The sequence below is a fragment of the Chiloscyllium plagiosum genome, unplaced genomic scaffold, assembly GCF_037043375.1.
Source record: "Chiloscyllium plagiosum isolate Xiang-an unplaced genomic scaffold, Cpla_swu_hap1 HiC_scaffold_26, whole genome shotgun sequence".
NCBI classification, from domain to species: Eukaryota; Metazoa; Chordata; class Chondrichthyes; order Orectolobiformes; family Hemiscylliidae; genus Chiloscyllium; species Chiloscyllium plagiosum.
In genome coordinates, this window is record NW_028270164.1 from 24847866 (window position 1) to 24872718 (window position 24853).

Below are 24853 nucleotides of genomic sequence, written 5' to 3' on the forward strand. Positions count from 1 at the left end.
GCCCTTCTTAAACACAGTGGCACCACATTTGCCAACCTCCAGTCTTCTGGCATGTCACCTGTGACTATCGATGAGACAAATACCTCAGCAAGAGGCCCAGCAATCACTTCTCTACCCTCCTACAGAGTTCTCGAGTACACCTGATCAGGTCCTGGGGATTTATCCACCTTTAACCGTTTCAAGACATCCAGCACTTCCTCCTCTGTAATATGGACATTTTGCAAGATGTCACCATCTATTTCCCTACAGTCTACATCTTCCATATCCTTTTCAACAGTAAATACTGATGCAAAATATTCATTTAGTATCACCCCCATTTTCTATGGCTCCACACAAAGGCCACCTTGCTGATTTTTGAGGGGCCCTATTCTCTCCCTAGTTACCCTTTTGTCCTTAATATATTTGTAAAAACCCTTTGGATTCTCCTTAATTCTGTTTGCCAAAGCTATTTCATGACCCCTTTTTGCCCTCCTGATTTCCCTCTTAAGTATACTCCTACTTTCTTTATACTCTTCGAAGGATTCACTCGATCTATCCTGTATGTACCTTACATATGCTTCCTTCTTTTTCTTAACCAAACCCTCAATTTCTTTAGTCATCCAGCATTCCCTATGCCTACCAGCCTTCCCTTTCACCCTGACAGGAATATACTTTCTCTGGATTCTTGATCTCTCATTTCTGAAGGCTTCCCATTTTCCACCTGTCCCTTTCCCTGCAAACATCTGCCTCCAATCAGCTTTTGAAAGTTCTTGCCTAATACCATCAAAATTGGCCTTTCTCCAATTTAAATTTCAACTTTTAGATCTGGTCTATCCTTTTCCATCATTATTTTAAAACGAATAGAATTATGGTCGCTGGCCCCAAAGTGCTCCCCCACTGGCACCTCAGTAACCTGCCCTGCCTTATTTCCCAAGAGTAGGTCAAGTTTTGCACCTTCTCTAATAGGTTCATCCACATACTAAATCAGAAAATGGTCTTGTACACACTTAAGAAATTCCTCTCCATCTAAACCTTTAACATTATGGCAGTCCCAGTCGATATCTGGAAAGTTAAAATCCCCTACCATAACTACCTTATTACTCTTACAGATAGCTGAGATCGCCTTACAAGTTTGTTTCTCAATTTCCCTCGGACTATTGGGGGGTCTATAATACAATCCCAATAAGGTGATCATCCCTTTCTTATTTCTCAGTTCCACCCAAATAACTTCCATGTATGTATTTCCGGGAATATCCTCTCTCAGCACAACTGTAATGCTATTCCTGTACAAAAGATGCAATTGCAGTGGAGGGAGTACGAAGCAGATTCACCAGGATGTTGCCTGGGATAGAGCATTTCAGCTATGAAAAGAGATTGAATAAACTTGAGTTGCCTTCTTTGGAGCAGAGAAGATTTGGGAGCAGGGGGTACCTAACAGAGGTGTATAATATTATGAGTGGCATGGGCAGGATGAATAGAAAGCAGCTACGCCTATTAGTTGAAAGAGGAATAACAAGACAGCCATCATTTTAAAGTGAAAGACAGGAGTTAAGTGAGTTTTAAAAGACAAACCTTCGCATCCAGAGGATAGTAGGGGTCTGGAATGCACTGCCTGGGACAGCAGTTGAGGCAGGAGACCTCACAACATTTACAAAGTACTTGGATGCTCACTTGAAACGACATATCCCCTTGTGTGGGGAAGTGGGACTAGTATAGGTCTTGGTGTATTTCCAATCGTACAGACTCAAAGGGCTAAGGGGCCTTATCTGTACTGTATGATTCTATGATTCCTTAAGTACTAAGTGAATGTCCCATCTTGCCCTCTTTCTGAGATCAGTAGCACCACAGATGGTACTTTTCATTCAAATCAATTCACTTCATTTGATATTGACAAACAGTATGAATCCTGACAATATTTTATGTACGGAACCAGCTGTAGCCCAAGCCAAGCTGGTCAAGTACAGCTCCAACACTGATACTACTTGGCAAAATTATTCAACAATTTGAAAAATTGCCCACGTTTGCCCTCTCCACAAAAAATAACAGGATGAATTCATTTGGTCAATTACTGCTTCCTCAGACCAATTTCAACATCATCCACTAGTTGCTGATGATGACAGTGCTACAGTGTGGTACTTACACAGCAGACACTTCCTCATTGATGCTCTGCCAGGGCTCTTGATTCCTGACATTCTTATAACCTTGGTTCAAACATGGACAAAAAATACTGAATTCCATACTTGAAAAATAAGACTACCTTTGAATCAGGCAGCATTTGGCTTACAGGGAATAAGGGAGTTCTGGCAAAACTGAAGCTAATGGGAGAACAGGAACAAATTTTTCCACAGATTACTGTAGCGCCTGGCATAAACGATGACAATTATAGCGCTGGAGACCAATCATCTCAGTCCCAGTATATCACTGCAGATGTTCAGCAGGATCTTACTTGAAACTTAATCATCTTCAGCTGCGTCCTCAATAGTCTTTACTCCATAAAGTCAGATATGAAGTGTTCACTGCCAACTGCGCTATGCTTACTGTTAATCATAGACTATTTCAGTACCCAAGAAGTTATGTCTATATGCAACAAATGTAGACAACATTCAAGGTTGGGCTAATTAGTCACAAGTAACATTCATGCCACTCAATGACCAGACAATGCTCACATCCAGCAAGAGAATCTAACCATCTTTTCATGGCATTTAAAAGGCATTTTCCTCACAATCACCATTTGCAACATTCGGAACGTTACCACTGAACCAAAAACTAGACTAGTCATAAAAAAAGTCAATCAGCACAAGAGTGAGGCAGAGGGCTAGAACTTGGTGGCACAATGGTTAGCACTGCTGCCTCACAGCGCCAGAGACCCGGGTTCAATTCCCGCCTCAGGCGACTGACTGTGTGGAGTTTGCACATTCTCCCCGTGTCTGCGTGGGTTTCCTCCGGGTGCTCCGGTTTCCTCCCACAGTCCAAAGATGTGCAGGGTCAGGTGAATTGGCCATGCTAAATTGTCCGTAGTGTTAGATAAGGGGTAAATGTAGGGGTATGGGTGGGTTGCGCTTCGGCGGGTCGGTGTGGACTTGTTGGGCCGAAGGGCCTGTTTCCACACTGTAAAGTAATCTAATCTAATCTAAAAAACTTCTTTGGTGAATAACTCACCTGGTCTCTCCAAAGCCTGTCACTATATGCAATGTGCAAGCCAGGAATATGATGGAATCGTTTCCAGTTGTTTGGATGGGTATGACACCAACAATATTCAAGTGCATATGATCTAAAACAATGGAGTCCGTTTGATCAATAGGCTTATTGACCACTGACACAGTGGTTAGTAGTGGATACCAAATTCAAGACGTACTGCAGGAACTTGCCAAATTTCCTGCAACAGCACCTTCAAAACCCTCTTCCTCTAACATAGAGAAAGACAAAGATAACAGACACATCCGTACACCACCACCAGCAAGCTGCTCTCTAAGCGACACATGATCCTGATTTGGAACTATTATAATTTTCATTTACTGTCCCATGACTTTGATCCTGGGACTTTTTTCCTTACAGCATCTCAGCTCTACTGCACCAGGTGGTTTAAGGAGGAAGCTCACCACCAGCTTCTCAAGCACAGAGATGGATGACAAATGCTGCTGTTACTTGCCGCACTGACATCACACAAGTATTAAAAATTCTCAACAATATGTCATTCAATCCTCCCTTGGCCTTCCAACCTACCACAACTTATTTCACATGCAGCCATTCAACCCAGAAACGAAGGTTATGAACAGACCTTGCTGCTATCGCTTCAGGTTTTGACACAATTTGGTATTTCTATGTTTAAAACATGTGTCAAGTCTGGACTAATTTTCCATCCAAAGCTGTTGTTTTGCTGGTTACTATTTTAGATGTCTAAACTGTTTCTCGACCAAACTTGCTGCAAGATTGCCCTGATCCATGTTTTATCCAACTCTGGCTATGCTAAAAGCCATTCAGCTAATACTTGGATGGGTTTCTATAAAATTCCACAACTTAAATTAGCCAGAAAATGTAAATGGAAAATGCCACTTCAAAAGGAAAAGACAGACATTCACTGCTGCTAATAAACGTTTATTTTATATAATCTGAACAGCAAACATCATTCATGAACCTAAGAAACATTTTATCAAAATTGTACCCATCATAATGTGTCCCAAGCATCATTAGTCTAATGAGATTAAAGCAGACTACTCCATACTTCCAAAACATTACAGAATGGATAAAAAGTTAAAAACCACACAACACCAGGTTATAGTCCAACAGGTTTACTTGGAAGCACTAGCTTTCGGAGTGCTGCGACCGGATGAAGGAGCAACGTTCCGAAAGCTAGTGTTTCCAAGTAAACCCGTTAGACTGTAACCTGGTGTTGAGATTTTTAACTTTGTCTACTTCATTCCAATTCCGGCATCTCCACATCATTACAGAATGGGACATCCAAATTGATTTCATCGTGTGTTTTACAATATTGAAATCTACCATATTTCTTTTCTTCCAAATTAAATATGCCCGCTCCAAGTTACATTGCCTCAGCTTCTTCTAATCTTATTCACATTCCAATGTGGTATAAACAGAATCAGATCTGAACTTTACCAGACTTCAAATAAAACTCGAGAAAAAGCCATCAGGAGTAATACTTTTCTTTTCCAAAGAAAGACTATTTTTAGAAATAATATCAATATGAATTGGTACAAGGAGTGATCCAAGAAGCTCAATGCAGAGTTAAGCTGAAAACACCTCCACAAAACAATTCACACTCAGCTGTGAAAAAAACTAAACTAATTGCAATTTGCATTGATCCAAGTAAGCATTCTCATTCTGGATAAGGATTTTTTTTATTTCAAGCATACTATTCAACATTGTAGAGTCTTATGATGCAGTTACAGATGCAAACACAAGGCTCCCCCATCTGAAAACATTCTAAATGATATATGTCTAACTAAAATCAATTCCCAACCAAACTCTTGAATACTCTCAAAAACACATTTTAATTGGCCATCAGTTTTTAAAACACTGCCAAGCAGTGTTCATTTGAATTAGAGCAAAGCATGAACTGTTCTAGATTCCATCAATAGGACAATCAATCTCCTGAGGTTGCTATTTACAGAATTTTACAGATTAGCACGTTTACACTGATAAATGCACAAACGTAAGATCAAAATTAAATTTTATGATTGTTGCAGCAAAATTCAGGCCATATTTTGATGGATCAATACGGGTCAATCTCCTATGTCAATGTACATTTGAAGGTCATATTTTTTCAAGTATACATGGTCCTCATTTTATATTCCAGCTATAAATTCTCTTGTCCATATTTACCAACTTATCACAACTTGCAATTGTATCATGTCAGTGAGGCTACAGGATGGCTTAATCAAAGGTTCAGGACAGAAAACAGGTTTACGAGGCCGACCATGAAAGGAGTTGAAAAGTGCAATTCTGGAAAAGAGGAAGTGCTGGATGTCTTGAAACGGGTAAAGGTGCATAAATCCCCAGGACCTGATCAGGTGTACCCCAGAACTCTGTGGGAAGCGAGATAAGTGATTGCTGGGCCTCTTGCTGAGATATTTGTATCATCAATAGTCACAGGTGAGGTGGTGGAAGACTGGAGGTTGGCTAACGTGGTGCCACTGTTAAAGAAGGGTGGCAAGGACAAGCCAGGGAACTATAGACCAGTGAGCCCGACGTCGCTGGTGGGCAAGTTGCTGGAGGGAATCCTGAGGGACACGATGTACATGTATTTGGAAAGGCAAGGACTGGCTTTGTGCATGGGAAATCATGTCTCACAATCTTGATTGAGTTTTTTGAGGAAGTAACAAAGAGAATTGAGGAGGGCAGAGAGGTAGATGTGATCTGTATGGAATTCAGTAAGGCGTGCAGCAAGGTTCTCCATGGGGAGACTGATTAGTAAGGTTAGATAACACAGAATAAAGGGAGAACTAGCCATTTGGATACAGAACTGGCTCAAAGGTAGAAGACAGAAGGTGGTGGAGGGTTGTTTTACAGACTGGAGGCCTGTGACCAGTGGAGTGCCACAAGGATAGGTGCTGGGTCCTCTACTTTTTGTCATTTACATAAATGATTTGGATGCGAGCATAAGAGGTATAGTTAGTAAGTTTGCAGATGACAACCAAAATTGGAGGTGGAGTGGACAGTGAAGAGGGTTACCTCAGATTACAACAGGATCTTGACCAGATGGGCCAATGGGCTGAGAACTGGCAGATGGAGTTTAACTCAGATCAATGCAAGGTGCTGCATTTTAGGAAAGCAAATCTTAGCAGGACTTATACCTTATTGGTAAGGTCCTAGGGAGTGATGCTGAACAAAGAGACCTTGGAGTGCAGGTTCATAGCTCCTTGAAAGTGGAGTCGCAGGTAGATAGGATAGTGAAGGCGGCGTTTGGTATGCTTTCCTTTATTGGTCAGAGTACTGAGTACAGGAGTTAGGAGGTCATGTTGCAGCTGTACAGGACTTTGTTAAGCCACTGTTGGAATTTTGCGTGCAATTCTGGTCTCCATCCTATTGGAAAGATGTTGTGAAACTTGAAAGGGTTCAGAAAAGATTTACAAAGATGTTGCCAGGGTTGGAGGATTTGAGCTAGAAGGAGAAGCTTAACAGGCCAGGGCTGTTTTTCCTGGAGCATCGGAGGTTGAGGGGTGACCTTATAGAGGTTTATAAAATTATGAGGGGCATGGATAGGGTAAATAGGGAAACTCTTTTCCCTGGGTTCAGGGAGGCCAGAACTAGAGGGCATAGGTTTAGGGTGAGAGGGGAAAGATATAAAAGAGACCTCCGGGGCAACTTTTTCCACAAAGAGGGTGGTACGTGTATGGAATGAACTATCAGAGGAAGTGGTGGAGGCTGGTACAATTGCAACATTTAAAAGGCATTTGGATGGGTATTTGAATAGGAAGGGTTTGGAGGGATATGAGCCGGGTGCTGGCAGGTGGGACTAGATTGGGTTGGGATATTTGGTCGGCATGGACGGGTTGGACCAAAGGGTCTGTTTCCGTGCTGTAGATGTTTATGACTCTATGACTCATAGCAGGTCAGGCAGCAGGAGAATCAACGTTTTGAGCATAAACCCTTCACTAGGAATTGGGCAGGGAGGCGTTGTTGGCAGCGCTGTGGTGTAGGTAGATTGGATAGGTATATGCAGGTGAAGGGTGATGGTGAAAGGTTGGAGTGGATAGGTGGGAAGGAAATTGGACAGATGGGGCAATTCAAGAGGGCAGTACAGTTTGAGCGTTGGATCTGGGATTGAGGGGGGAGGCAGGGGAGGGGTACAAGGAAACTGGTGAAATCAACGTTGATGCCGTGTGGTTGGAAGGACCCAAGGCGGAAGATGAAACGTTCTTCCTCCAGTCGTCGGGTGGCTAGGATTTAGCGGTGGAGGCGGCCCAGGACTTGTATGCCCTTGTCAGAATGGGAGAGCGAGTTGAGGTGGTCAGCCATTGGGCAGTGCAGTTGTTTGGTATGTGTCCCAAGATGTTCTCGGAAATGTTCTGCGAGTTGGTATCCTGTCTCACTGTAGAGGGGGCAACATTGAGAGCAACGGACACAGTAGATGAGGTGTTTGGATGTACAGGAAAATCTCTGCTGGATGTGGAAGGATCCTTTCGGGCATTGGATAGAGGTGAGGTGGAAGGTGTGGGCGAAGGTTTTCACCTCTTGCGGCAGCAAGGGAAGGTGCTGAGAGTGAAGGGTGGATTGGTGGGGAGCATGGACCGAACAAGGGAGTCACAAAGAGAATGGTGTCTGCGGAATGTTGATAGGGGTGGGGAGGGAAATATATCTCTGGTGGTGGGGTCTGACTGTGGGTCCTCCACCACCAAATCCTAGCCACCTGACATCTGGAGAAAGAAAGCCTCATCGTCCACCTTAGGACCTTCCAACCACACAGCATCACAGCTTAATCAGTTTGCTCATCACCCACCCCAACTTAATCCCAGATCCAACCCTCCAACTCAGGACCACCCTTTTGAACTGTTCCACATGTCCATCTTCCTTCTCACCTATCCACTCCACCCTGAGCTATCACCATTACCCCCTCACCTGCATCTACCTATCACCTTCCAAACTACCTCCCCCACCCAGGCCCACCCCACATTTATCTCTCAGCCTCCATCTCCCCCCACCACATTCCTGATGAAGGGCTTATGCCCGAAACATCAATTTTCCTGCTCCTCGGATGCTGCCTGACCTGCTGTGCTTTTCCAGTGCCACACTTTTCAACTCTGATGTCCAGCATCTGCAGTCCTCATTTTCTCCTACAACGAGGGGAGCATGGTAAACTGAAAACTCGAATGAGAATTGCCATGTTCTAATTGAAAAGTAGAGGGTAGAATGAGTGGGCATTTCTGGAGAGGGTAATGCTAATAAAAACTTGTCTTAGGGCAAGCAATGGTTGCAATTTGAGGAAGGTTAGCATCAAAATAACTGAAGGATGCGAATGGTGACACAGAAATCTGGATATGAACTGCAACAGGCTGTCCTTAACAATGAAATAGACAACTGCCATCATCAATACTAATCATTAAATCCTGATTGTGTTATTCAAAAATAAGCTTTGGAGACAAAAGGATTTTTAATATCTAAGTATTTTGATTAATAAAGCAAAAAAAAATTACAAGTAGAATAATGGTCTTGTATATTTCAGTGTGTTCTCACAAAACTCTTTGATCTTCTTGAGGTATCAAACATTTGGAAATGTTGAAACAAAACATTCATGCAGGCTCTTTTACCCTAGGTACGGTTCAACTGGGCTTCTTGCAAATTACATGGCTGCAACATAACTATTAGTCAGATTTAACAGATCAGCTAATCCTTTTCTGTCTAATAACTCATCACGTTCTCCACATGAATAAAACTCAAGATTGAAGAGGTAACAACGCTGTCATCTTACACCAGTCTTTCAATGCAGTATCAAGACTTTTTTTTGCCATGAGCTTTCTAAATGGTTCAGTTGGCAGTGAATTCTTCAATATGATAGTTTACCACATTATTTCCTCAATCTAAGTTGTTACTTGCATGCTTGGCAAAATCTTTACAAAGCTCAGAGTTTATATTCTTCCTCATTATTATATTTACCCTTAAGTTCACTCAACTAATCTCGTTTCTTAATTTCTGTATCACACACATTCCAGGCATTTGATTTAACATGTCCTTCTTGCCTTGGTAGCAGTTTATAAATCTGGCACAGTATTCAAATTAGCAACCCATTGTTCAAACAGTACAGACTATATATACAGAAGTTTCATCAAGTGAACTATCCAATGCAGCTGGAGTTGTGTACTTCATAATCCACACAGATCAATTCCAGCAAAGTCTCAGACAATTAATTTATACAATCCACCAAGCACTAAATGTGTCACAAATGAACCATGAATTAATCATATTCACATCTTCCAGTTTTACTCACTAAAGCAGGATGGACAAGAGGGGTGGATTGCAGGATGCTCAGTTGCCAGAAGTTGAATAACTAATGAATAATCACAATTTAAAGGTTTGTGCAGTTGCCGGACTGACTTAATGGAGGTTAGGCAGTGCCATTAAAATCAATAACAATGGTATTGGTGAAATGTGATAGCACCACTCACCAGAAACAAACTACGCCTGCCCCACATTTATCTCCACAAACCTTAATACTACCCTATCCCACCCCCCAGTCCAGGAACTTCCCACATATGTTCAGGACACCACCCACACTCCCCACTTCCTCCAAAACTTTTGTTTCCCTGGCCCCCAATGCCTCATCTTCACTATGAACATCCAGTCCCTATATATCTCCATCCGCCATGACCAGGGCCTCCAAGCCCTCCATTTCTTCCTCTCCCGACATCCCCACCACTACCCTTCCACTGACACTTATTCATTTGGCTGAACTGGTCCTCATCCTCACTTTCTCCTTCGAATCCTCCCAGTTCCTCCAGACAAAAAGAGGTAGCCGTGGACCCCCACACGGGCCCCAGCTATGTGGAACAGTCTATCTTCCGCAGTTACACCAGCAACACTCCCCATATTTTCCTCCACTACATTGATGACTGCATCGACACCACCTCGTGCACCCACGAGGAGGTTGAGCAGTTCAACAACTTCAACACATTCCACCCCAACCTTAAATTCACCTGGACCATCTCTGACACCTCCATCCCCATCAACAGTGACCAACTCAACACTGACATTTTCTACAAATCCACAGACTCCCACAGCTACCTGGATTAGACGTCCTCCCACCATGCCTCCTGTAAAAATGCTATCCCTTATTTCCAATTCCTCCGCCGCATCTGCTCCCAGGAGGACCAGTTCCACCACAGAACACTCCAGATGGCCTCCTTCTTTAAAGACCACAATTTCCCTTCACACACGGTTGATGATGCCCTCCAGTGCATCTCATCCCCATCCCGCACCTCTGCTCTCCAACCGCAAGAACAGAACTCCCGGTCCTCACCTTCCACCCCACCAACCTCCGTACACATCGCATCATCCTCTGCCATTCCCGCCACCTACAAACAGACCCCACCACTAGAAATATATTTCCCTCGCCACCCCCTCCACTTGCCATAAAGACTGTTCCCTCCGCCACTACCTCATCAGGTCCATGTCCCCCAACAACTCATCCTCCCCTCCCAGTACTTTCCCCTGCCATTGCAGGGATCGCAAAACCTGCGCCCACACCTCCGTCCAAGGCCCCAAAGGAGCCTTCCATATCCAAAGTTTCACCGGCACTTCCACGTCATTTACTGTATCCATCACTCCCGATGTGGTCTCCTCTACACTGGGGAGACAGGACGCCTACTCGCAGAGCGCTTCAGAGAACACCTCCGGGTCACCTGCAACAACCAACCCCACCGCCCCGTGGCCGAACACTTCAATCCCCCCTCCGCCAAAGGACATGCAGGTCCTGGGCCTCCTCCATCGCCACTCCCTTACCACCCAACACATCAGGTGTCGATTTTATGTGAACAGTTAGTGCTGTGAAATAGTTTCTTAACCAGAGTTCCATGACAGTTTCAAAGCGTTGAAAGTTATGATATGGTAACAGCAAAGAAGGGAGTCCATTAGGTGATTATACCAGTGCCATCTCTCCAAAGGAACTGATCAGTTAGTCCACTCCCCTCCCTTTTTCCCTGAAACTGTTCTGTTATCCTTCAAATAATAATCTATTTCCCTTTTGGAAGCTGCAAAAAAGGATCTGAGCTTGGTGATCTGCAAGCTAATTGCAGCTCCAACAATTAGACTTTGCCAATTTATTGCAGGCAGTAGTCTGTTTCTAGGCGGAAGTGAGGACTGCAGGCGCTGGAGATCAGAGTTGAGAGTGTGGTGCTGGAAAAGCACAGCAGGTCAGGCAGCATCCGAGGCACAGTAAAATCAATGTTTCAGGCAAAGACCCTTCATCAGGAGTGAGGCTGGGAGCCTTGGGGGTGAAGGGATGAGTGGGATGAGGCTGGGGGAAAGTAGTTGAGAGTGCAATATGTGGTTGGAAGTGGGAGGGGTAATGGTGATAGGTCGGAGGAGCGGGTGGAGCAATTAGGTGGGATGGAAGGTGGGCAGGTGGGACAGGTCATGTGGGTGCTGAGTTGGAAGGTTAAGGTGGGGAGGGGAAATTAAGAAACTGGTGAAATCTACGTTGATGCCATGGGGTTGGAGGATCCTGAGGCAGAAGTGGCAGCTTGGGATGAGCTCAGTTGGCTAGACTGAGATTTGGATCAAATTAACAAAAACAGCACTGGGTTTGATCCCAGCTGTAGCTGAGATTCACTCATAAGACTGTCTCTTCATCCTATTTTGCATTACAAACAAATGATGGCACTTAGCCATGTTTTGGCCTGCCTTCAGGCAGTGAACTGAAGAATTACTGCCTTCATAAGAATGTTCCAATATAAAATGACAGTATAAAAACATTCAAAATACAAAGCTTTGTGGACTGAAATGCTGTGCATACTGTAGAACTTGCTGTTGTTTGTGCTTCTGCCTCACAGAACTACTTCACAAAAGAGACAGTTGCCCAATATCCAGGCTGTGCTGCTACCAAAGAAAGCCGGCCACCCCAGCAAGGTTTATGCCCAAAAACCGAGTGAGATCTGAGAAACGAAAATCAATCCAACAAATCAAAGTGCAAGTACTGCATTAACAATATCACATCAATCTTTCACATATGCAGATCCATGTTTATAAAATACCAGTTTGAAATTTATGGCCAGGTTTCAATGTAATTGTGCATATTGTGGCACCTCAACCTGAACACTTCATCCTGAAGTATGGGGCATGGTGGTATTTTGTTCTTTCCTGGAATGCAGGTGACATGGTGAAAGCCATGTTAAGTATGTCTTGTCTATCCCTAACTTTTCACATTCACTCAGAAGCTTTTCCCAGAGTTCTACCCGTGTCATTGGTACTGACATGGACCACAATCACAAGATCATCTTCCCAACGCAAGCTCTTCTCTAGCCTGGAACAGACGTAACAAACCCTGGTATCAGGCAAATAAAATCATCAGACTTGCACTTTTTGCTGCACAGAACAATGTTAATCCCCTCATTATACTACCCTCTACTATAACTGTTTCTTTCCTACCCCTCACCTGATCCCTCTTGAAAATTATTTCTTGTACAATACAGTCTTGGTCAGTTAATCTACCTCACTATCATTCAAACAAACTGGAAGAAAATTCAAATCTGGACAACTGGAAAATCTGAGGCTCATGCTCTAAGGACCAAGGAGGACTCTGCATTTCTCAAATGTCATCCTTTTGCGCAATTCCCATTACCTATCCATGCTTCTACCCACTTAGGACTCAAACAGCAATTGAGATGGTGCAATTTGGCACTAGCGCACAATTTTCCTGGCAAGGGCAAGGAATTACCAGTGGCAGCAAATTAAGAGGCATCAAGCAGAACTGCTAGCCAATTAAAGACGGCAACCAAATTTCTAGATTTGCCAACTCCCTTGTGGTGGCCATCAAGATAGGTAGTACTGAGGTTGCAGACACAATAAAATGTTCAACTCCAACTAATGAGAAGAAATAATGCAGTATCACATGATTATGTGCTCACTCTTGCAACTTCACAGCAAAATGGAGCCATGCAAAGAAGATTGATCACAGAATCCCTACAGTGTGGAAGCAGGTCATTCTGTACATCAAGTCCACACTGACCTTCCAAGGAGCATCTCATCTAGACCCACCCCATATCCTATCCTTACAACCCTGCATTTCCCATGGTCAACCCACAGAACCTGCACATCTTTGGACTTTGGGGGGGAAACCTGAGCACCTGGAGCAAACCCACGCAGACACAGGAAGAATGTGCAAACTCCACACAGACAGTTACCAGAGGCTGGAATCCCACCTGGGTCACCGGCGCGGAGGTAACAGTGCTAACTGCTAAGCCACCATGTTTTCTTTATCCTTAGAACAGTTAGGTGATTATAGAGGAGAAAGTGAGGTCTGCAGATGCTGGAGATCAGAGATGGAAATGTGTTGCTGGAAAAGCGCAGCAGGTCAGGCAGCATCGAGGGAACAGGAGAATCGACATTTTGGGCATTAGCCCTTCTTCAGGAATTCCTGAAGAAGGGCTAATGCCCGAAACGTCGATTCTCCTGTTCCCTAGATGCTGCCTGACCTGCTGCGCTTTTCCAGCAACACATTTCCATCATAGGTGATTATAGAGTCATACAGCATTGAAACAGACCCTTCAGTCTAACCAGTCCATGCCGACCACAATCCCAAACTAAACTCATCCCACCTGCCTGCACTTGACACATATTCCTCCAAACATTTCTTATTCATGCACTTATCTAAATGTCTTTTAAACACTAACAGTAGCCACATCCACTACTTCTTCTCATAGCCACAGCACTTTACGTCTTGCTCAGTTCAGTTTTTGGGCAATGGAACTCCTACAATATTAATAACGGGGGATTCAATTATGGTAATGCCATTGAATTTCAACAGGAAATCAGTAGATTCTTCCTTCTTGGTGATGGTCATTGTCCAATACCTATGTTATGCGAATCCTACATGCCTTGTCAACCCAAGTCTGACTGTTGTCTAGCTCTTACTGTATATGGTCCTGGTGCCTGAGGAGTCGTGAATGCACAATCAGCAATCATTTAGAAAGCATTTCCCTTTTTGACCTAAGGATGGAGGGAAAGTCACTGACCAACCATGTCAAGATCTAGAACACCATCCTAAAGAATATTTGCAGTGATGTCCTCGAGCGGAGATGATTAGTCTCCAACAAATATCACAACGTTCCTTTGCAGTACGTATGACTCCAACAGTGGAGAGTAATTCATGAGTCCCATCAACTCCAATTCTCAGTCAAATGTTGCCTTGACATCAAGGACAGTTACCCTCACCTCCTTTCAAACTCAGCTCTTTTGACCCAAGTTTGTAATGAGATCTAGAACCAGCAGAAATTCAGACTGAGCATCAGTGAAGTGCTGCACGGTGGCACTGCTGTTAATACTGTTCATCAATTTGCTAATAATAAGGATGCTGAAGTGGCAGTATTTGGCAAATTGGATTCACTAGGTGCCACTAACATAGCTGTACTCTAACAGCGTGACTCTGAGCACAGCTAGTTCTGGCACATAAGGCAAACGCATTTCTGGAATGCTGTCAGGTCCAGTAGCTTTTATAGTATCAAGTGCTTTTGGTTGTTGCTTGATATTACATAGTGAGTCAAATTGGTTGAAACATAGTATTTGTAGTGCTGGAAAATCCAGGGAAAAGACAGATCATCACTTAGCACTTCTAGCTGAAGAGGATTGCAAATGCTTCAATCTTGTCTTTTACATTTATGGTGATGGCCTTCTCGGAGGAGGATATTTGTGGAGCAACCATTGTCTCCCGTTAATTGTTTGATCGCCCAGAAACATTTACAAATGGGTTTGGTAGGACATCAGAATCTTGATCTGGTCAGTTGACAGTGGGCTCATTTAACTCTGTCACATTCTATAGGTCATGCAAGTAATCCTGAGTTGTCACTTTAAGAGGTTATCAGCTCATATAATTATGCCCAGTTGCTTCCCCAGCTGGCACTCCATGAACCAGGGTTAATCATCTGACTTAATGAAAACATACAGCAAAGGGAAATGCTAGGCCATTGCAAGTGCAGGGTGGGGGAGCAAACAAGAGTGTGCGAGTGTGCAAGAAAGGAGAGCGAGCTGGGAGAGGGCGTGATTTGGGAGGACCAGCGGATTTGTGACCTTATGTTTGGGCGGGGGGGGGGGGGGGGGGGGTTGAAGCTAGAATGAGACCAGAACGGAGTCAGTGGTAGAGCAGAACTAGGTACTGGACCCTCCTTGTTGTGCCCACTGCCTGACTTCTGGACCTTCTTCCCTTCCCACTCCATGGGTACCCCCGTTCCTCATTAATCTCTCCAATCTTAAGCCCGGTTCAAAATTGCGCCCAGTTCCCTGCCCATGTGCAGTAACGCATTTGTGCTTGACATCACATGTGACGTCTACAACACTTCAGCATATCAGCACTTAGAACAATGCATTCTCCAATGAGTACACATGTGTAGGTGCCCACAGTTGCCACTGTCAACTACCTTTGAATTTATATAATTTTGCAAGGTAACAGTACCACACAACTTGAAGGCTTTTTCAGTACCAAGATAGGAAATCTTTCTCACAAGTAGTGTGTGACAGTCACTCCTACCTATACAGTCATAGACAGATGCATCTGCAACAAATAGACAGGCAAGGAGAAACTGTAGTCAGTTCTTCCTTCTTGTTGGTTACCTCACCACTTGCCATTGAGCCAATCTGGTGGACATCATCTTCAAATCACAGGCAATTCTGTCAGTGGTAGTACCAAGATAGTGAGAGAGGGGATATCAATGGATGGTGATGGCGTGCCAAGGATATTAGCTGTAAGGTACGATTGAGTATGACAGTCAAAGGCTGTTGCTTGACAACTTTCTCAAATTTGGTGCAAGCCCCAAGATACTTAGTCTGCAAGCCTGGGTGCAGTATTATTCCAAGTGGCCACCCATGTGTAGTCATGGAGATACTGATGCCTTCCATCACCTTCTTACAATGTCTCTCACCTTTCAGCCCGTCTCTCATGGACTAAACGTCCAGGGCTAGATTTTCTTTTCCACTGAAAGCCAACCAAGATGCAATGTAATGTGAAACAAAGTTGTAAGTGTCTGCCTAGTCCTCAGACAGGATCAGCCTACAGCACAAAATGATCCCTAATTTAGAACTAATACACATTGTCACTAAGGAGTCACAGGGTGGCTGGTGTAAAATGTAAGTGTTGCATTGCTGCAGAAAAGAACACTACTCTTAAACAAGGGCAGAACACAAAGTTGTCGGCCGGTTATCAAACAATAACAATACAGAATACAGGAGAGTGTGCTTGGTAGCATGGTGTAAAGATAACAAACTCTCCGTCAAAATCAGCAAAACTATTAAGAGCCGATAATCAACTCCAAGAAGCCAGGAGGACAACACTCTATCTACATCAGTGTAGCCGAGGTGGAGCTGGGTGAAAGCATCAGGTTCTTAGGAATGAGAATCACCAACAATCTGCCCTGGACTACCTAAATTTGTGTGTCAGTCAACAATGCCTTTTCTTCCTCAGGAGGCCAAGGAAATCGGCATGTCCATAAGGACTCTCACTTAAGCATTCTATCTGGATGCATCGTTGCACGATAAAGCAACTGCTCTGCCTTGGACTGCAAGAAAATACAGGAAGCTGTGAACACAGCCCATCACATAAGCCAACCTTCCATCCACACTTCTCGATACCTTGGAAAGGCAGCCAACATCAAAGACTCCGCCCACTCTAGTTATAATCTCTTCCAACCTCTTCAGTCAGGCAAAGGATACAAAAAGTTTAAATATATGTATTAACAGGTTCAAAAAGAGTTCTTCCCCACTGTTATTTGACTTCTAAATGGACCTCTCAAGTTTCAAATCTAATGCTGATCTTGCTTATGCACGTTGTTTGCAGCCATAACTTTGCATTCCTCATTCTGTTCAAACATCCTATGAGCTTTGTACGTTATGATCTATTTGTAGTGCAGGCAAAACATAAGTTTTCACTGTTCTTCAGTACATGCAACAATAATAAGTCAAATCAAGTTTTGTTCTGCTCTGAACTGTGCTATAACTAAATTGGCAAAGTACTGGGCATTTGTTGTCTGATTAATTATAATCTGCCAGCTAACTCAATTTTCTAACCGCACCTGAAGATTAGTTATTTTAAAACAATTCATAAACATTACATACAATTAGTAATAATTCAAAATCAACAGAACCCTTTCCTGCTCTAAATATTCAACAAGTAGAAGTTAATCCACATCCATTTGGGACAAAAGAAATTAAGTTTTTCAGAGTTTTTCCATGGTTCAAACATCCTTTCTATGAGCATAGTAACTTGGCACAGAAATGGAAAGCATGTATTTTATAGATTTCCTGCTCGCATTTTTTTTCCCACATGAATTTCATATACCCATGTTCAAATTAAACAATCATCGAAAGCACTGGTTTTACCCTGCCCAGCAGGTATAACCAGAAAGTAATACAATTTCCTGAAATCCACTTAGTCTCTAATATAGTCATAAAGCAACTGATTTAAAATGGCAGATTAAAATACAGCAGTTACTGGTACCATTTAAATCTTTAGTTGTAAGTGAAACCATTCCACTGCGTTTTCCAACATCACAAAAGTAGTGAGACCCTTTCATTTCCATGAGTAATTCCTACAGTGTCTCAGTTCAAGCTGAAAACTGGACTTTTTTTAAACTATCACTCAACTTAATCTCCTCACAGACATCTTTGGTCTAACTATTTGGTTGGGAATGTCCTTGGAGCTGTTTCCATTCCACCACTTCAATAAAGTGCAGCAGGAACCTTTTTCACATGTACAAGCTGACTTTCTGCTCCACTTCCAATAAAGTTATTCCAATGGATTTGGAGCAACTCCAAAGAAATTCCTGGGTTATCTTGCAATCTTTCTATTTCCTACAAAACTACCCTTTGCATTCTTTAGTACAAAAAGATATTCACAGTCTGCGTCCAATACGAACAATCCAAAAATAGCCAAGATCCAAAAGCCAATATGGATTCTGCCTGAGGTTGAGAGATTTGAGGTCTTCTACCCGTTTTGGACAAACATGGAGGGAATCACATGTATAGAGTATTTCGAACCATGCTTCAAAGAATTCAAGCTATTGTATCTCTACTAGCTCCTTGTCAGACCAATCCAATCAGTTTATCTAATTTTCTTTGAAGAGGCAAATACCTCAACCATTCGTGACAAAGGATTCCACACTGATAACAGTTAGAAATATCCTAACAAAAAGATTTTTACCACAAAAAGAGAACTTTTTTATTCCTTAAAAAGAAAATATTGGGATGCTTTATTTCATATTTTAATTCTTTGCATCTAAAATCATATTTGTTCCTTGTTTCACTGTTCCCCAAAATATACTGATATTGCCTTCAGATCACCATACAAATGTAATGAAGCAAAAATCCTAACACGAGCACATAGTCTGAATTTTAGTTTTAATTTTTTTTATATTTAATTTTTTTTTATAAACACCAAATGAGGAATAAAAATTTATGTAGCCCTATAAATTGCACATACCTACCATTTCAGCAGTTCAAAATTTGTACTCAAGGAGGCCAGATACAGCTTGAGTAACATAATAAGGTGAAATCAAAAGGCCAAACCCACTGGCATTATTTTGGTTGAAGTGGGGCAGAAGGTCTGTTAGCACACGTAAATAAATATCCTGCAGCACTTTATTGGAATAGAGTAGAAATGGTTTAAGTTCCAGTAGTTGCTAAGTGCTCAAAACCACCCAAAGTCTAAATAATTTGAGATAATGAATTGACAAGAGTGGCAAGTTGCCTTTCAATATTAGATGCTGGTATGTACATATTAAAGAACCAAAACTAGCATATCTCATTCTGAAAGATGAAAGATTTAATCTACATGTTTAATGTATCATTACAGCTCCATTATACTGTAACCCTTTTGCCATAAGTTCTGTGTCTTATGATCCTGTTCCACCTGATGAAGAGGCAGCACTTCAAAAGCTAATGCTTCCAAATAAACCTACTGGACTTATGACCTGGTGTTGCAATTTTTTTAACTTCAATAATATGTCAAGACATATTTAGAAATATCACTAATTATTTATACAATCTAACAGTATTCCAAGAAAGAACAAATATTTTAGAGCCCAGTTTAAAAAACCCTTTAAGAAAATGATTCAGTTGAAAATGTCAGTTACATCACAAAGCAATCCCACATCATAGAAGCAAATTGTTTTCATGGTTACCAGACTGCAAAAAATGATCATAAACAGATTTCAAAAGCAATTCCCTAAAAGATGACAGCACAGTTACTTAAGTGATTAGACGATCATGACCTACAAAGCTAACTTGCTGAAAAGACATTTGCTTCAGCTAACACTATATAACCAAAAGCAGCATGCCAAAATTCTAATATACTAATAATTTTGAGCTCCATACCATTAACCTCTGCTCTACCTTACCCTATCCGCTATAGAAAATTGGGTCTAAATCTGGATCAACTCCAGACTTATTTTTTTCAATGTTCTCTTTGCCAACATCAGAACTAACACCCTTCACTAAATTCCATTCCCATAAAAAGATTGTTCAGGCTCATCTAACTGCAAAGACAATCAAATTTAAAATACTTGGTACAGTCAACCATCATTCTATGGCATCACCTCATCATACTTCAAGATATCACTGGCACCTTAGAATTTTCCTCTGAACTGGTTCATGAGTTTCCTACAAATCTCCATCCCCAACCTCTTCACTTCAGCCATTTCAACCATACACTCTGGAACTTTCAAAACCCCAAACATTTGTGATAGCTCATTGACAAACAAACACAAGGTCTTCAAACGACAGAAGCTTGGGACTCAATTGTAAAAACATAACTAAACTGAAGAGGTTTATTCAAATTACAGCCTTGACCAGCTCACATCTCGAAAAGCTCATGTCCTCCAAGTGGATTCAGCTGAAATTAAAGTATTAAACAACTCAACTACAGGAAAAAGAACAAGAATTAGTCTCAAAGTGTATACAGATTGGAGCAACTCAATCCACGTTCAAGTATCACTAACGCTTTTTGTAAATGGAATGTAATAAAACTTTCAAAATGAAAACAAAAGTCAATCGCTTTGCGTGGATGAAAAGGCTCTTTGTGGGCTAAACACGTTTTTTAAAAAAAGCACGCCCTGTCTAGGCAGCTACCCCATTCCCAACCCCATTCCCCAAAATTCCCAACAACACACTAGATCCCAAACCAGAAGCTGCAACAGCAAACAAAATCAAGGACCGACCAGATGGTCTCAATGGGGGGATCAGAAGGGGGTCTAGAATCAGCTCACAAGGCCTGGGCCGCAGCCTAAGCCTCGGCCTGGCGCTGCCTGTAGGCCGGCGAGAGGGAGGGAGCGTGCGGCCCCGGCTCCAAAACCATCCCCACTCACTTCTTCAGAATCTTCTCCTTTTTGATTCGGCTTCGTTTCTTGCGCGCCTGCAGAGCCAGAACTGGGAAACAAAACAACAGGGGAGAGAGAGAGAAGGAAGAAAGTTAGAGCGGAGACTGAGGAGCCTACAAAGCGGATATTTCTACCACTCCAGCGGCCAGGCCGAGCCGGTTGAAAACCTCCCTAACCTTTTCGGGAGCTCATGTTGGAAGCGGTCCCCACACAACCAACACCGCGCAAGCGCACATCCACGGCGTTTTCTAACCACCGTTCTCTCAACCCCCCTCCCTCCTGCAGAACCACCCATAACTGCTATTCCGACCTCCAGCCGCCAGGTGGGGGCCGCTCACGCCCCGGCTTCTGTTCCGACCTCCAACCGCCAGGTGGTGGCAAACCTCCTAGCGACACTGTCGCCCATTGACGTCACTGGAGCTATGTGACTTTTTGTTCTTTGTGTCCATGCTTTTGCTCATATTAAGTCTCCAAATGTTTTGACCATTTTGGGAAATATTCAGCGGTTCTGGTAGTATTAGACTTTATGGAATAATAGGTACAGTAATAATACGGTTCCAAAATTGGCTGAGTGGCAGGAAACATAAAGTAATGGTTAATGGAGTTTTTTTCCACATCAGGGTAAGACTTGTTATGTTGGGACCTTGGCTTGTCATGGTATGTGTTAATGAGAAAGACTGTGCTGTGAAGAGCATAATTTCAATATTTGCAAATCATACAATGCTTGGAAACATTGTAATTGAAGGAGAGTGGTGGAATGCTTTGGAGGGGAAATAGACAAAAAGTGAGTACTGCAGATGCTGGAGATCAGAGTCAAGATAAGTGTGGTGCTGGAAAAGCACAGCAGGTCAGGCAGCATCCGAGGAGCAGGAAAATCGACATTCATCAGGAATGGTGAAGGGTTCCTGCCTGAAACGTCGGTTTTCCTACTCCTCAGATGCTGCTTGACCTGCTGTGCTTTTCAGCACCGCTAACCTTGGAGGGGATACAGGCAAATTTAAAATGGAGGAGTCTAGGTAATGCATATTTGAAGGAAGATCCTGAAGGCACCTTGAAATGAAGGATACAATTATAAAAGGAGTGCAGAAGTGGATGTACCTGAGTGTGTATGTACATAAGTAATAAAAAGTGACCAGTTATTAAAATACACCTTTATTAATAGGGGTAATAGAGTATAAGAACAGGTAGGATATGTTGAACTTGAATTCAATTTAAGCTGAAGTACTGGGTCAGTTTTGGGCACACATCACAAAAAATGTGAAGGCATTGGAGGAATCACAGATGCTATTTATGAGAATTGTTCCTAAGATGAGGAATTTCAGTTATGAAGATAGATGGGAGACTATTGGACTGCTTCCCTTCAAAAAGAGAAGGCTGAGAGGAGGTCAAATTGAAGTACTCAAGATTGTGAGAGCAATGGACAGTGTAAATAGGGAGAAAATGTTTCCATTCATGAAAGTATTGGGAACGAGAAGGCATAGATTTAAAGTAACGAGTAAAAAAAACAAAAATGATATGAGTCAAGCAATGAGTGGTTAAGATTAAGAGTACACCAGATAATAGTAGAGATGGGTTCAATGTAGATGTTGAAAAATGAATTAGGCATAATATTGAAAAGGAACAATGTGTAGGATTTTGGTGAGAATGCATGGAAGAGGCTCTAAATTAAATGCTGTCTTGGAGACCCACTGTAGGAATGAATGATTTCATTCTGCACAGTAACAATTCTGTAATTCTGTGAAGCAAACACAGAGTTAATGTTTCAGGTAAATGGTTTTTCACCTGAGCTGGGAAAAGACACAACCATCTTTACCTTCTTCATCAATGGCTTTCCCTTCATCATAATACAGGGCAACTTCGATTAGCTGAATGACACGGGCAAGGAGTATTTTGTGTGGATAATCGAATGTTCGGATAACACAGTTTACCCAAGCATTGGGACCTTGCGATCTTGTTTGAATAATCCAGAATTTGGATAATTGATGTTTGGATAATCAAGGTTGTACTGTATTAGAATTGAGGATGATCACTGCTAATTGCACAATGTTCAGTATCGTTTGTGGCTCCTCACATCCTGAAACAGAACGTGTCCAAATGCAGCAAGACATGGAAGATATTCAGGCATAGGCAGACAAGTGGCAAGTAATATTTGCACCACACAAGTTACAGGCTATAAGACACGGAGCAGAAGTAGGCCAGTTAGCACATTAAGCCTGCTCCACCATTCAATGCGATCATGGCTGATCCCTTGATTCCCTTGCTGATTAAAATTATATCTGTCTTCGTTTTGAATATACCAAACAACCCAGCCTCGACAGCCCTCTGAAATAAATAATTGCACAGATTCACAAACCTCAGAAAGAAGAAATTCCTCGTTATGTCTTTTATATATTTGACCCTCATTCTGAGATTATGCGCTTTGTTCCAAGACTCTCATACAAGGAGAAACAACCTTTTTGTATCTACCCTGCAACTTGTGATGGCTCTCAGCCTGGCTTCTCGCCAGTTCAGAGAGGTGTCTCGGCTCAGTGTGTAACTGGATCCTGCACATGCATGTTTCCGAGAGAAAGGAGAGACTACAGTTTCAGCAACATTGATGGTATCTGCTGTAGCGGTGTCAACAACAGAGCGAGATTAATGGAGAATCCATCAAAGACTGTTAAACTTTTAACTGATTCCTTTATTTTCCCAGTTTAAACTATGAAAGACTTAATGTAAACTATCTATTTCTTTATTTTTCTACCATTCTATGAAGTAATGCTTAACGTTTTAACTCTTGTTTCTCTTATTATTTTGTGCCTAAGCTTTTTTTGTACAGAGGTACTTTGGTACCTAAGATGGTGCTATCCGTGGCGACAATGTACACTTTTCAATGTGCTCCTGTACTTGAGTACAGAGTCATAGAGATGTACAGCACAGAAATATCCTTTGGTTCAACTTGTCCATGATGACCAGATATCCTAAATTAATCAAGTCCCATTTGCCAGCAATTGGCCCATATCCCTCTAAACACTTAATCATCTACCCATCCAAACGCCTTTTAAATGCTGTAATTGTACCAGCCTCCACCACTTCCTCTGGCAGCTCAGTCCATACGCGGACCACCCTTTGCATGAACAAGTTGGTCCTTACGTACCTTTTAAATCTTTTCTTTCTCACCCTAAACCTTTGCTCTCTGCTTCTGGATTCCCGGAACCCAGGGAAAAGACCTTGTCTACTTATCCCATCCATGCCCTCATGATTTTATAAACCTCTGTAAGTCACCCCTCAGCCTCTGACGCTCCAGGGAAAACAACTCCACCTTATTCTGCCTCTCTCAATCACTCAAACCATTCAATCCTGGCAACATTGTTGTAAATCATTTTTGAACCTTTTCAAGTTTCACAGCATCCTTTAGGAAGGAGACCAGAATTGTACACAATACTACAAAAGTCACCTAACCAATGTCCTAGACAGCCACAACATGACCTCCAAACTCCTATACTCAATACTCTGACTAGTAAAGGAAAGCATACCAAATGCCTTCTTCACTACCCTATCTATCTGAGACTCCACTTTCAAGGAGCTATGAATCTGCATTCCAAGGCCTCTTTGTTCAGCAACATTCCCCAGTTACCACTAAGTATATAAATCTTGCCCTGATTTACCTTTCCAAAGTGCATATTTATCTAAATTAAACTTCATCTGCCACTCCTTGGTCAATTGGCCCATCTGATCAAGATCCTGTTGTACTCTGAGGTAACATTCGCTGTCCACTACACCTCCAATTATGGTGTCATCTGCAAACTTACCAACTATAACACCTATGTTCACATCCAAATCATTTATATAAATGGTGAAAAGCAGTGGTCCCAGCACCAATTCTTGTGGCACACCACTGGTCACAGGCCTCCAGTCTGAAAGGCAACCCTTCACCAGAACCCTCTGCCTTTGAGCCAGTTCTGTATCCAAATGGCTAGTTCTCCCTGTATTCCATGCAATCCTACCTTGCTAACCAGTGTACCATGAGGAATCTTGTCAAATATCTTACTGATGTCCATATAGATCATGTCAACTACTCTGCCCTCATAAATCCTCTTCTTCAAAAAGCTCAATCAAGTTTGTGAGATATGATTTCCCATTCACAAAGCCATGTTGACTATCCCTAATCAGTCCTTGCCTTTCAAATGTAAATCCTATCTCTCAGGATTCCCTCCAATGAGTTGTCCACCACTGATACCAGGCTCACCGGTCTATAGTTCCCTGGCTTTTCCTTCCCACCTCTGTGAAATAGTGGCACCACATTAGCCAACCAGTCTTCAATCTCGAGCACCTCACCAGTGATTATCAATGATCCAAAGATTTCA

The 24853-nt window shown here is 42.5% G+C and overlaps 1 protein-coding gene across 1 annotated transcript in view; it reads right to left on the reverse strand.

The window, feature by feature from the left end:
• The window catches only part of srpk1b (SRSF protein kinase 1b), an 89429-nt gene extending 68695 nt beyond the window's left edge, over positions 1–20734 (reverse strand). Inside the window, exons 1-2 of the mRNA XM_043716709.2 lie at positions 20684–20734; positions 20496–20556 (exon numbers count right to left, since the gene is read on the reverse strand). Of these exons, the coding sequence (XP_043572644.2) occupies positions 20496–20556; positions 20684–20699 (77 nt within the window). The 5' untranslated portion in view covers positions 20700–20734. The remainder of the gene's footprint in view (positions 1–20495; positions 20557–20683) is intronic.
• Between the last annotated feature and the right edge of the window lie 4119 nt (positions 20735–24853).